General features: G+C 29.0%; 1 protein-coding gene and 1 long non-coding RNA gene across 2 annotated transcripts; both read left to right on the top strand.

Moving 5' to 3' along the window:
- Window positions 1-1,554: 1,554 nt before the first annotated feature.
- On the top strand, window positions 1,555-5,132 carry LOC101249131 (exocyst complex component EXO70A1). Its single transcript, XM_004249360.5, has 11 exons — window positions 1,555-1,903; window positions 1,986-2,081; window positions 2,229-2,434; window positions 2,545-2,778; window positions 2,941-3,079; window positions 3,162-3,374; window positions 3,514-3,719; window positions 3,969-4,166; window positions 4,250-4,349; window positions 4,445-4,701; window positions 4,847-5,132. The coding sequence occupies exons 1-11, from the start codon at window positions 1,742-1,744 to the stop codon at window positions 4,956-4,958; spliced, it is 1,923 nt and encodes a 640-aa protein (XP_004249408.1). The 5' UTR covers window positions 1,555-1,741; the 3' UTR covers window positions 4,959-5,132.
- Window positions 5,133-8,527: 3,395 nt separating this feature from the next.
- On the top strand, window positions 8,528-10,320 carry LOC109121308 (uncharacterized). Its single transcript, XR_011212118.1, has 2 exons — window positions 8,528-9,585; window positions 9,759-10,320. It is a non-coding gene; the product is annotated as an uncharacterized lncRNA (long non-coding RNA).
- Window positions 10,321-14,573: the final 4,253 nt, after the last annotated feature.

The raw sequence follows: 14,573 nt of genomic DNA on the forward strand, positions 1-14,573 counted from the left end.
TGATTCTATATCGTATAAAATTTGATTGAATCGATAACTTTTAAAATTCATTTCAGATTGAGAACTTTTTAGTGATAAATGCTTTGACTATTGAATGATTTTACGCAATTTCAATCTGAATTAGTCGATCTTATTAAGAAACACTTATATCCTTAAATCACGGAGTTAGAAACTTTTTATCGAGAAACATTTTCACCACTTAAACAATTCTTACCTAATATTTATTTAAATTAGTCGAAATAAATTAAATCTCAAATAATACATGGATCTTTGCTAACCAATCCACTTTAAACTGAAATTATACTATGAATGTATCATCGAATTCACTTTTTCATCATAATTTGTATTGAAAATAAATTTCTGATTACTAAACAAATTCTTTTTCATCCTAATTTGTATTTAAAATTGTTTTTGATTATTAAGCACAAATTCAAAAGGAAAATAAAATTTCACTGTCCTGACAGCTTGGTTAAATGGTTGTTACATATGATTTCTCAGATTATATTTATTTTTGATAATTTATTGTTTAAATTTTCGTCATTACATAATATATTTTTAGTATTAGCTATCCAAAGGATAAATCTAAAAGAAATTAGAACGGATGATAAAGTTATTACGAAAAAAAGGCCAGATAAAGAATAAATTATAATAATTACTTCCTCTGTTAAAAAAATAATAATTTAGTTTAACTTGGAACGAAATTTAAGAAAAGAAAAAAGACTTTTTAATTGAAAAATTAAAGTATTGCCAGAAAAGAAAAATAATTATTCTTTTTGAAATAGACTTAAAAGAAAAATAGGGTCATTTTTTTAAAATAAAAAAAATATTATTTTACATAGGCAAAGAAAAAACATATATATCTATTAAAAAATTATGACAAAATCATAATATATCAATAGTTATATAGTATAAGACTTCTAAACATCACATAATAATCGATTCGATAAAATAATTCAGTAAAATTTATGTTACCGTCAAAATAAATATTATATTACATCATATAATTATCTATCCTGACAAGTTGTTAGAATGAAACTTAGTAAGTTTTCCTTCGCAACTTTTATGAAATACTCTTCTCTAATTTTTTATGAAGAGATTTGTAATTTTGTATTAACTTTTAAAAAAATTAATTTACATATTTAAAAACAAAACAAAGATATTATAAATTTAAATAATTAATAACTTAAAATAATTATACTTTAAAAAAAATCAAATCTAACTCAAATATTAATATATTACACAAAAAATGGGACGATAAAATATTTCTATTTCTCATGTTTTTGTTTTTAGCTTCTAAATTTCTAATTATATTACATCATTAATATCTAGTCTATCCTAGATACTAATAGACTGGACTAATATATATAATTGTAGAATTATTTTTAAACATTTCTTTCAACCAAAGTAAATTCTATAAATATAATAAGCATATTGAAAATATAGTCATAAAATTGACCCATTGATAAAGATTCACTAAAATAAAACTGAAAATAAAAGTGTTTATTCCCTCTAAAATACACTACTTATTTCTTAAAAATATGGAAATTAAAATTTGGTGTAAATTTTTGTAAAATCTCCGGGAAAGTCTTATTAAATTATTAAGACATTATGGGTAGTTATTAACTTAAATACATTTCGATCTATTTGGACACGAAACTAATAATTTGTGGCAACATTCGTTTTTATGCTTCCATCTAACATTTTGGTTTCTCGTTGGAGAAGCTAACGAAAACAGATAACAATGGCGTCTTACGCAGTGGTAATGGAGAATTTGAAAGAGAGATCAGAATTTATGAACGAATCGATGCAGAAAAGCCAAACGATTACTGATAATATGATTTCGATTCTCGGTTCCTTTGATCATCGTCTCTCCGCCCTTGAAACCGCAATGCGTCCTACTCAGGTATTTGAGTAATCGTGTAATATTTCTGAATGTGATTTGTTTGTATATCTAATTTTTGATAAAAAAAAAAATTTCGGTTCAGATAAGAACACATTCGATTAGAAAAGCACATGAGAATATTGACAAGACATTGAAGGTAGCTGAATCGATATTAGCTCAATTCGATCTCGCACGCCAGGTTCGTCTTCTTCTGTTACATTTTGCTTTTTGATGCTCTGTTTTTAGACAGACGAATACACCGGAAGTAACACATATACAAAATAAATACTAATTTGAAGATTACTTCTTCTGTTTCAATTAGTCATTTCTCTTTTGAATTTTACAGACGGAGGCCAAAATATTACGAGGGCCACATGAGGATCTGGAAAGTTATTTGGAAGCAGTTAATCAGCTAAGAAATATTGTTAAATTTTTCAGTACTACGAAAGGCCTTAAGAGTAGTATTGGTATGATTAATCACATCTCCAGTTTACTCGCGAAGTCTGTTCTCAAGCTTGAAGAAGAGTTTCGTCAGCTTCTAAACTTGTACAGGTCTGTTATTTTAAAATTTTCTTTGTATTTTTTACGTTGTGATATTGATGAATGTAATGTTAAACATTGCCTGATCCATGTAAAATCACTTACTCATATTTGAATTGCAGTAAACCTATAGAACCTGATCGTCTTTTCGATTGCCTCCCCCAATCTCTGAGACCGTCTACAGGATCAGATAGTAAAGGTGATGGTGGTGGAGCAAAAGAGCATCAACGAAGTTTAGAAACAGTTGTTTACCACCCTCCGGATCTTATCCCACCGAGAATACTTCCATTGTTACATGATTTGGCTCAGCAAATGATTCAGGCCGGTCATCAACAGCAACTGTATACTATTTATAAGTAAGTTATCTCCTTAAGCGTCAGGGAGAAATCCTGATCTTCCAATTACGATAGAACTCTATGATGATCTTTTATATGACAAAGTGTTTTTTTTGTTTTTTCGTGGATATGCTATTATGTCTCATATCTTTTGCATTTTCCATACCAACTGTTTGTATCCAGTGAAATACGTTCGTTAGTCATGGAGCAGAGTCTTAAAAAACTAGGTGTGGAAAGGCTTGGTAAAGAGGATGTACAGAAAATGCAGTGGGAAGTTTTAGAGGCGAAAATAGGAAACTGGATTCACTACATGAGGATATCCGTAAGCGCTGTCATATCATCTAGTTTTGATTTTGATCCTTTATTTTCACCTTGTTATAACCTGTAGGTCGTTTTTGACACAGGTAAGGCTTTTATTTGCTGCGGAGAAGAAAGTCTCTGATCAAATTTTTGAAGGTCAGGATAGTCTTAGAGATCAATGTTTCGCAGAGGTTACTGGAAATAGTGTCGCGGTGCTTCTTAGCTTTGGAGAAGCCATTGCCAAAAGCAAACGATCGCCTGAAAAGCTATTTGTCCTTCTAGATATGTATGAGATAATGAGAGAACTTCAGACAGAGGTACGATGAAATGACCGAGAAGATATCTCTTGTCTCCTTATCTTTGCTTTTGGAAAATTTTCGTTTTCACTTGTACTAATTTTTGGCATTTCTCTCCATTATCCTTCCCCGTGGAAGGAGAATATTGTTGGTGCGACAGATGGATAATATTTTCGGAAGCCAATGTTGTAGTGAAATGAGAGAAGCTGCTAAAGTGTTGACTAATCGTCTTGCTGAGACAGCGCAAGAGACCTTCGTGGATTTTGAAGAAGCAGTAGAAAAAGATGCCACCAAAACTGCTGTTCTTGATGGAACTGTCCATCCTTTAACTAGTTATGTGATTAACTACGTTAAGTTTTTATTCGAGTAAGCCTTCACAGTGATCTCCGATCCTTTCCCTACATTAGGAGTTGTTATATATTGCACTCTGGCGCTGATCATTCTTGATATGGATCGCCTTGTGTAACATCTTCGTGTTTCTTCCTCCTTTGATTGCATCACTTCCCTTGTCTATCGGAAACAATTAGCTTATCTGATCTGGTGGAACTCTACATTCATTTCTTTTTCTGTTTAAAACATTGCAATATCTCAGTATTATCTATAAACTGTGGACAGTTATCAATCAACTCTAAAGCAACTTTTCGGAGATGCTGATGATGGTAATTCCAAAGACCAGTTGGGAGTTATAACGACACGGATATTGCAAGCTCTTCAGAGTAACTTGGATGGGAAATCTAAGCAATACAAAGATCCTGCATTGACTCAACTATTTCTAATGAATAACATTCACTATATTGTAAGATCTGTTCGCAGGTACGTTAAGATGTTACTTGAGAGAATGAGCTGTTTCGTTTACTACAAATTTATCTTTGCACGTTCGTTCTATGATGGTATAGGTCGGAAGCAAAGGACGTGCTTGGTGATGATTGGGTTCAAATTCATAGAAGGGTAGTCCAGCAGCATGCAAATCAGTACAAGAGGATCTCTTGGTCTAAGGTTTGCTAGTTTTACACTCATGACTATCGACATTCTTTTTAAGTATTGTTCATGGAACATTTTTTCGAGTTTTTCTGTATTTGTCCTTGCTGCAGATTCTGCAGACACTCTCCGTCCAAGGAGCTTCACCAGCTGGGAATTCTTCATTTACCGGTGAAGTTGTTAGTAGCAACACTGGTATCTCAAGGTCCGCGGTGAAAGATAGGTTTAAGACTTTCAACATGTTATTTGAGGAAATTCATCAGAGGCAATCTCAATGGACAGTTCCTGACAGTGAGTTGCGCGAGTCTTTAAGGCTAGCAGTTGCTGAAGTTCTATTGCCTGCATACAGGTCTTTTGCCAAGCGTTTCGGGTAATGCTTGCTTAACACTATACTTTGGAAATGAATAGTAAAAACGTTTAACTCCCAAATCTTTATCACTTCAAAGCATTATGTTTTGAACCCTTCATATCATTGATGTTATTATACGAACGTTAACTTAATGTTATGTGATTAGGCCAATGATCGAGGGTGGTAAAAATCCGCAGAAGTATATCAGATACACTCCTGAAGATCTTGAACGAATGCTAGCTGAGTTTTTTGAAGGAAAAACCTGGAAAGGACCTTAAACAGATCAAGAAAATAGTACTATAGATGGTTTATATGAGTAGTTTTTTTTTTCAAGTTCTTCTGTTGTAGTGTAGATCAAATAAAGCATGTAAAGTGTGTGATGCATTTTTATTATATTGTTGTAACTTTCATATCTTAGATTGAAATAAAATCATTTCAATCACTTTTTATCATTGGTGGGCATAAATATCAAAAAATAAAATAGTGAATAGAACTAATTTGATTTTTCGATATTTCGGTTTGGTGTTGATGTTATTTTTTCAAAAGTTCGGTTATTAGGTTATGTGTTCGATGTAGGAGTCTTAAGAACGGAATTTTTATTTTAAAAAAATAAATTAAATCATGAACAAATCAATTGATAATTTAATCATGAACAAATCAAAGTAGCAATAAATGTAGAATTCAATAGTGAGTTGGAAATCAAAATAAGCCACAAAAATATAAAAATAACCAAATAAGCCACTATTTTAGTAAGTAACTAAAATAAGCTTAGTGGAAGAAAAAGTTCCACTATATCTAATAATTTAAACGTTTTCCGTTAGTTTGATAACGTTTATTTTTAATATATAACGGAACTTTTTCTTACACTTTATAAATTGGAGTTTTTTCTTCCACTTTATAAAGTGGAACTTTTTATTCCACTTTATAAAGTAGAACTTTTTATTACACTTTATAAGAAGAATATTTTTCACGTCTTGAAGAAGTTTTTTCAGTGTTGTCATATAAATTATATTGATTTGATATGTCATTAAAACGAAAAAAATATTTCATTATGTATTTTTATTATTTTATTCTGAAAAATCTATTTAAGGACGTTTCTACATAGTTGATAGCACCTACAACATAAAGTCTTCTATATTTGTTCATTTCAATCTAAAAAAAATATCTTCTACGCATAAAGTTAAAGCTTCAATTTATTGAGATGGCGAAATTATACATGACGGAAATACCATCTATTATAATTGTCCTCCCAAACACAGTTCTAAATATCCAATAAATATTCGATGTCATAAATTTATTTCATCAATTTATAAAGAATGGGTATAAACAGTACGATTATAATTTGATTATAGCCGAAAAATACCGTACTTCATTTTTATCACAAGAACAAGTAAATTTTGGAGAGTGAATAATCTATAATGACGAATCGTTGATCGACTTTTTAAAGGTTCCAAATGACTATATAGATCAAATCAAGTTAACAATACTTGAAATCTATGTTAGGAAGGAGCCTAAGATTAGTCAACAACGTTCTCCTTTATCAGTCGATATTCATCCCTAATTAGAAAACGGCAATAGCATTGATGAATTTTCGATAACTCAATCTACTGATTTTACTAAAATGACTCATTATCAAAATATTCTTACCAACCGATATGATTTTGATTTAAATAAAATCAATTTGTTTAGTATGGGGCCGCTTCAAATTGTCGGATTGAGACCATCTTCAAAGTGAATTTTTTTTTGAAAGCCATGAAAAGGAGCTTTTTATAAAGTGGAAGAAAATTTTTATAAAATGGAAGATTTTCTTCCACTTTATAAAGTAGAATAAAAAGTTCCACTTTATAAAGTGGAAGAAAAAGTTCTGTTATATATTAAAAAGTAAACGTTATGGCAGTAACAGAAAACGTTTAGAAAATTGAATATAGTGGAACTTTTTCTTCCACTAAGCTTATTTTAGTTACTTACTAAAATAGTGACTTATTTTAGTTACTTTTATATTTTTGTGGCTTATTTTGGTTCCCAACTCTTCAATAGTTAACTTCAAATATTAATTTTCAAGAAAAAATCAGACATATTTCTGCCAGTGTACATTATGTAAAGGAAACTGTTGTCATACTTATTTTTCTCGAGAGGTAGGCGGAGTCACAATATTCTTGATAAAGACAAATATAGTTCTTTAATTAGCACAATAGTGTTCCACGGTGAGACGCATTTAAAATTTTATTTTATCTTATATTTTGTCCTTATTTTATTTTATATTTACACAAAAAAATTAATTTAAAAATATCAAACTATATCGAATCCATAAAAGGGAAGAAAAAAATAAGATAAAAAATGAAGTTGATTGATATATATATTTATTTAATTTGGCACTTGGCTACCTATTAAATTAACACCGTTTAGTATTTCACTATTAAAATACACAGATAGTAACTAGAGTTCTAATAACAAAATTGGCATAAATAATTATTACCTTTTGGCTTAAATTTTATGTTTAATTAAGTTTTTCATATGGTCTCCTCTTATAGATAGATTAGAAGATCCAAAAAATTCACCTATTATGTATAAATAGATTTATTATAAAAACAGAAGAATTTGTAAACTAGCTTTTTAAAAAAAATTAAAATGAATTTGTCACTATAAAAGTTAATGTATATATTATTTCTTCTTACACACAATCAAACAACCCTTAATAACTTTCCTATACTTAAAAAGGGAAAAATTGCAGAGGTTTATAAATTAAATGCTATAATAGTGTGAGAATTAATTATGCTAGGCAAATTATACTACCTCCGTTCCATCTTATATGTTATCTTTCAGATTCAAAAAGTTAAATAAATCTATTTTTTATCGTAAATTTTTATAAATCTTATAAATATTTTTAATTATTAATTAGGGATAATGCCCAAGTATCCCCTCAGCCTATGTCCGAAATCTCAGAGACACACTTATACTATACTAAAGTCTTATTACCCCCAGAACTTATTTTATTAATAATTTTTACCCCTTTTCGACCTACGTGACACTATCTTGTGGGTCCAACAATGGTTGACTTTTTTTTTCAAACTAGTGCCACGTAGGCTAAAAAGGGGTAGAAAATTACTTATAAAATAAGTTCAGGGGGTAATAGGACCTTAGTATAGCATAAGTGTGTCTCTGGGATTTCGGGCATAGGTTGAGGGGGTACTTGTTCATTATCCCTATTAATTATTGTGACTCATAATACTTTTTATGTAGTTTACAATCATGTGCAAATTTTTGATCAAACTTAAATTATTTAACTTTCAAAATATAAAAGGTATCATATAAATTGAGACAGATAAAGTATCATTTAACGAGTACGTGGTTTAAGTTATACTCGAGATTTATTATTTGACATAGTATATCAGTCGAATCCAATTGATCCTTTTTTTTTCTTTCTGATTTATATTAAATTATTTACATTTCGTGTATAATTTTTGGACAATTTTTATATCTTGAGTTAGATTCTGAATTTGGAGGTAGAACGTTATTTTTTCAATTTGATCTGAATATTTATTTTATGTGCATATGTTCTACAAACCAATTGAAGGCAATGCCCCTTTTCCCCCTATATTGACCAATAATAATAATTTGAACGTGGTGAAATTCATAATTATTTTTTATTTTAAGTTTCGAGATAAATTTAGATGTCAAATATTGAATTAATTGCGCGTCCTAAACGAGTAATATAAGTGTAAAACAAGTGGATTTTTTTAGCACTTCTATAGTCCTCACAATATTGAGAATTCATATTCATCTCGATCCGAAGAAAATGCTTTATATATATATATATATATATATTAATTTAGTCTCAATATTTTGAAATGAACAATTGAGTTCTCTCTTCCACATTTTAATTCCAAAAATTTCGCTTTTATGTTTTTTTTGACTTATATTTCTGTAATTTCTGAATTTTCATTTTCTTCTAAAATCTCATAGAAAAAAACAATTCGTCCTCTCTCCCTTTCTTTTATCAAAAAGAAAGGAGGGAAGGGGACGAATTATAACTATGACAAATTCTTCAGGTGATGATAAAAAAGATGAAACAAAACCTGTTTTAGGTTATCCTGAACAATTTTCTCAATCGGATCATAATCTTGCCTCGCCTTATCCCAATCCGGCCTATCACTATCCTCCACCATATGATCAACATCTATATCAATACCCCTATTATTACTACCCAAATTATCAATCCAATTACTATAACGATGACGACAACAACAACAACAATATCTTGCAACCCCAATTATCTAACGTACCCCCTCCGCGACGAAAAATTATAACTTTTTGTCGTGTCTTTTTTTGCCTTATCGTCTTTCTAGTATTGAGTTTCAGTATTTTTTTCGCAGTTCGAATTTGGAAAAATTACGCATATTACCCTTCGTTTGAGGTTGTATCATTTATTGTACATTCTTTCAACATATCAAATCCCACCAATAAGTTAACAGTGGATTGGGAAGTAGATGTGAGTGTGAGGAATTCAAATAGGAAAGTGGAAATTAGTTTTGAGTACATATCAACTAGCTTGATGTACAAGTTACAACTGCTCGAATCGTCATTTAGCGCGCCTTTCAAAGTGTCTACAAAAAGTAATACTAAGTTTCATGTCGATTCTAATATTCCAAATCCAAATCAGGTGAAAATAGGAGGACTCGTGGTCGATGAAATGGCTCGAGATTTGAGAAGAGGTGACAACTTGTTAATTGATTTGAGAATAGAAGCAAAAATACTAAATCAAGGTCCAGGCATTCGGTTCGAAAGAGATTTGTATCTATCATGTGATGATTTAATTTTAAATTTCAAGAACTCAACTAGCTTGCCAGAGTGGGATGGGAGAATAAATAATTACAAATCGAAATGCGAGTACGACGAAAGTTGGTGGTACGTTATATTAATTACAATTTAAATATTTTCATAATAATATTGTTTGTCCAAATATTTTGACTATTATGACAAAATATTTAGCCATTACAATAAAATATTATTGTAGAAAATTCTGACATTTCACGTTATCTTTTATTTAATTACTTTCTCTTGCCTCATTTTAATTGAAGGGATGTCATATGGGAACCTTGGTGAAATTTCATGTACACATCAACCAATAAGAAGGATAGGCCACAAGTGAGCTTATTGCCTATATCTTATAACATCGAGGAGCACGATGAGATGAATCCTTCGTTATTATATGAGTAGAGTCTCGCGCTTCAAATATTCTTGAAAATGAAGAAACTTTGGATACAGATCGCTTCTTTTTATGTACATTATTTTCACCAACCGTAAATATGTCCCTTTTTTTTCTTTTTTATTTAGTCAAGTTTGATATACTTAAGCTAGTATATTAGGTATCAACCACAAAACCTAGAGTGATAAAGCATAGACATGAATATTACAAATAGTTTAAGTTATATACTATATATTATGTATAAAAGTTTTTTTTTAGGTTATATAAAAGTTTTTTTTAGGTCATGTTTACTTTTTGTAACATAAAATTTGCCTTTATTTTTAATTTTTACAGATCTCAATTTTTTATTGAGGTATCTCTGTAAGTATCCCTTGATAATGTAAAAACTTTTTGTGCACAAAATTTAATGTATATAAATATATTTGATTTTTGTTTCTCTTTTTGGGTAGATATGTATTTTATCACCTAATTGCTTTTTAGCACTTTGCAGTTGGTGGCCATAGAATAAATGTTCTTTAAACAGGAAGATTTTTTGTTCTCATATTTTTAAAATTTTGTTTTGATAAATACTTTTAATTTTCTTGTGCCGACAATTTATTGAAAACAACTTATTTAACTCATAGAAATAAAGGTAAAAAATTTATGTAATTTAACCTTTTTCGTATTTAAGTGTAAAATTATATCGAATACGTTATATATTTGTTATATAATTAGCTTTATAACTTTTTTAAGCAGTTGTGGGAAGTTTGGTGAAGTGCATGTGGGTGGAGGTGGGGTGAGGGTAAGGGGTGTTGAGGGAGAACTTTTTGCTATTATATTTTTTGTTTTCGCAGAAATTCAAGATAAGGATGCGTATAATAATTCTTTATGGACGGACATTTCTCTTGATCTTGTGCATCGCGAGAGCTTTAGTGTGCTTAATTGTCTTTTTTTCTCTCCTGATAATCTCTTTGAGACCGTAGTAATTTAAATTTATTCTAAAAAGTTCGACTTCAAAGATAAAACTAGTACTCCTAATTCAAAATGACTTCATATCTAAAATTCAAATTCAAAATATCTATTATATCTCGTGAATTAAATGTTAAATGTGGCTCCCATGCACTCTAAAGAAATTGCTCAACTATCGAATTTAATTATCATCCCCCCACCCCAAGGAAGTATGGGTAGTAATTAGTATGAAAAATTCAAGAAGAAATTTTGAGTTCAAATGTAGATTACAATTACTCTTACAAATAAAACGATTTTATTACTTTTTAATTAATTTTTCGATGTAAATCTATATTAGTCGTGTTATCATGTATCGAGCTTCTAAAATTGACCACTAGAAAATGAAAAAAAGAAAACATTTGTATTTCATGTTATGAAGTTATTTGACATAACTTAACAATGCATTTAAATTATTTGAGTATTATGGAAATTGGGAAGTCTCTATTCTCATGATATATAACTAGCAACACCTAATTAAATTAAATGAAAGTCCTCAAATGTCAAAAAGAAAAGGGCCCTTTTTACTGTTTTTCTCTAATTATACACTATAAAGGCACTAAATGTGTGAAAAAGACCAATGAACAACACACACATGTATGACTCACACATTTGATATATCTATATCCTTCCTTTCATTTTCTAAACCTACTTTTCCCGGAATTAGAAATAGTGGCAGAGTCAAAATTTTTATTAAAAAATTTCAAGTAAATACAGGAGGAAGTCAACGAGATTTGACAATAAAAAAGTAATCTTTTTAATCTTCTATATGTAGTAGTACCATTTTTTGATTCCACTCATACGTGGTAAAATGTTGATTATGATTTCGACCAAGCTAAACTCAACATAATTAAGTTAATTTCTTTGTTTGTATTACATATTTATTTATATATATATATATAAATAAAACAATTTAACTTAAGAGATCCACTTAATAACACCTAATATATCAGTATACTAAAATTTATAATTTATAATAAAGTTTAAATTTTAATTCCGACTCTACTTAAAACATCCTTGTTTACTACTCATTTTCCATCATCAAAAGTCTTACCCCCACCCCCACCCCTTCAATCCTTCTATTCCTCCTGATCAATTTTCACATTCTTCAAAATAGTTTATTTTGTACACCACGTTTCACTCACACATTGGATGAAACAACCAATTTTTAAAGAAAATTTTCTAAACTTGTATGTACTTTAACTAATCAAAGAGCTCAAACTTCAAAGAAGATGTTGTTAACAAGTACAAAAAATTAAAATTTTCCAAGGAAGGTTTATGTTTGTGTAAGAGCCCAAAAGTATACCTTTTTCACTTTTGGAATATATGTACATTATAATGATAAGGTTAAAATATATGAAATTCTTGTGGGGATCATATGCATATACTTAGATTTTTTAAGTGACACCAGCAAAACAACATTAAATTAGCATTTGTGGGGGCTTTCTATGTATGTTGCTTCTTGCTTTTTTCTACCAATATTGTCCAAATGAAACAATTAGAGGAGTTCAACTTCATGTACCTAAAAAAGATGTTAGTAGTAAAAGGTATACATGACCTAATTTGTGAGTGTATGATTTGGTAAAATTACAGTGGAATAATAAATACTCATTCAGAGTTTTTTCAGGTTTGTGTACTAGGTATTTTGAAGTTATTTTTTCTTCGAAAGTAGCCCTCCGCCCCCTCGTTTCTCTCCCAATGTGAGACTTCTCATCGATCTCTTGATAAACTTTAGGTGAGAATTTTTCTTTTTATAAATTTTCCCACCATGGTTCGTATGATGTATTATCAAAATTAACTATAAATTTTGGGGTTAAATAGCTAGTCCATTATAAGCAAGATATTTATGTGTATAATGCATTGTTAGATAATACTTCCTCTGTTCGATATTGTTTGTCATAGTTTCTATTTTTAGAGTCAAACTATAAAAACTTTGACTAACAGTTTAAGATGCATTTTTTCATCATATTAATATGAAAATATTGTAATTTATAGTACTTTTCATATAGTTTTAGAATATTTAATTTTTTTGTTTAAAATATCGAATTAATATGATCTAATTTACCTTTGAAAATTAGTCAAATTGACTTTGAATAAGCGCAACATGATAAATATTTCTGGACGGGGAGAGTATTAGCTAAAATTTTATTGTTTAACGACAAGAATGATTGGTCACCTTTTCTTTTTTTCTTTTTGTGAATTTAATTAATCACATAATCAATAATTTAGAATCACAAGACAACATATACAATTATTATTCACATGTAAATGCCAATAATTTCTAAGCAAATAGTTGTTGATTGAACTTTCTAGTACTTGAGTCTTTTGCTGACCTTGTTTGGGGCTGCTAATTTGTCAAATCCATGAATAATTAGAAGCAAAATTTTTGTGGATTCATTTGATTAATTAATTATTTAATTAATAGATTATAGAGAATAGTTTAAGTTAATTATTGATTAGGGGAAAAAAGTGAACATTAGCTAGTAGGTATATATGGTGGAATATAATGCAAGGAAAATGATGTCCCAAATTGACCACATGGATGGTTGCTTAAAATACTTCTCTTCTTTTCCATCATTAATAATAACATGTCATAATAATGTATAGAAAAATAAATTAAATAAAATTAAAATATCAAGACTAAATTTATTTCGTAGAGACACTTATATTATTCTCTCTGATCAATTATATTTGTCGATTTAATTCATGATTCATTCATTAATTCTTAATAATATAAATTTTGGACTCGTGGCCTATACATGAACCTTCTAAAGGGTAGGGGCCTTGATGCACCATTTTCCCACTTGGTCGGCTACATTTTTTTGACTATACATACTTTATCGACGCAAATTTAAAATTTAAAATTTGTAAATATTTTAAATTAGTATTAGAATAACAATTTAGATATAATTAAATATTTAATAATTTTTTAGATAAATATAATTTATCTGAATATAATAAATATGCGAAAACTGTAATCGAACCTCTAAATCCGTCCTCGTTAACATCATTGTCACCATTAGCTGGGCTGTTACCATCCTCACTATTCACATTAAATATTATGAAAACATCCCCTTCATGCAAATTAAAAGAGCATGTTATTATTTTTAGAGATTACTAAGTAATGACGTTACTAATCAATTTCACTAATCAAAATAGAGACATTTCGTTAAGATATTATTAGCTTCGTGATAATGATTAACCACCCGTTTAATATAATCTCTTATAATTATTATGGTTAGGAATATATATTGATCATTCTTGGATACTAATTAAATTAATTTACTTTTTAGAACTATAATCAAAATTTTCCATGTTAATTGATCTTGACGTGTCTTTTAATTTATATCGTTATTAATTTAACTTTAATTTACGTATTTTGCCTCCAAACTTTTCGAAGAAAAAAAAATGTATGCATTGAACCTAAACGTAAAAAGAAGGAATGACTTGAAAAAAAATCCTATATTTGACTCTATTTGTATGTAAAGTTTTTTTATTTATGATTTTATCGATTAAATTCATAAATTTAGTGAAAGACGATAATTTAAACATTGGCAAAATTTTAAATATAAGAATTCAACTTATAAATGGAATTAAATATAAAAAATCTCTCAGATTATTTTGTTATTAAGAAAATGACATAAAATAATTATCACGTTATTTTAATACTAAAATTATAGCTTCAAGTCGGCAAACAATAATA

This window comes from Solanum lycopersicum, chromosome 10 (genome assembly GCF_036512215.1).
Source record: "Solanum lycopersicum chromosome 10, SLM_r2.1".
In the NCBI taxonomy this organism is placed as follows: Eukaryota; Viridiplantae; Streptophyta; class Magnoliopsida; order Solanales; family Solanaceae; genus Solanum; species Solanum lycopersicum.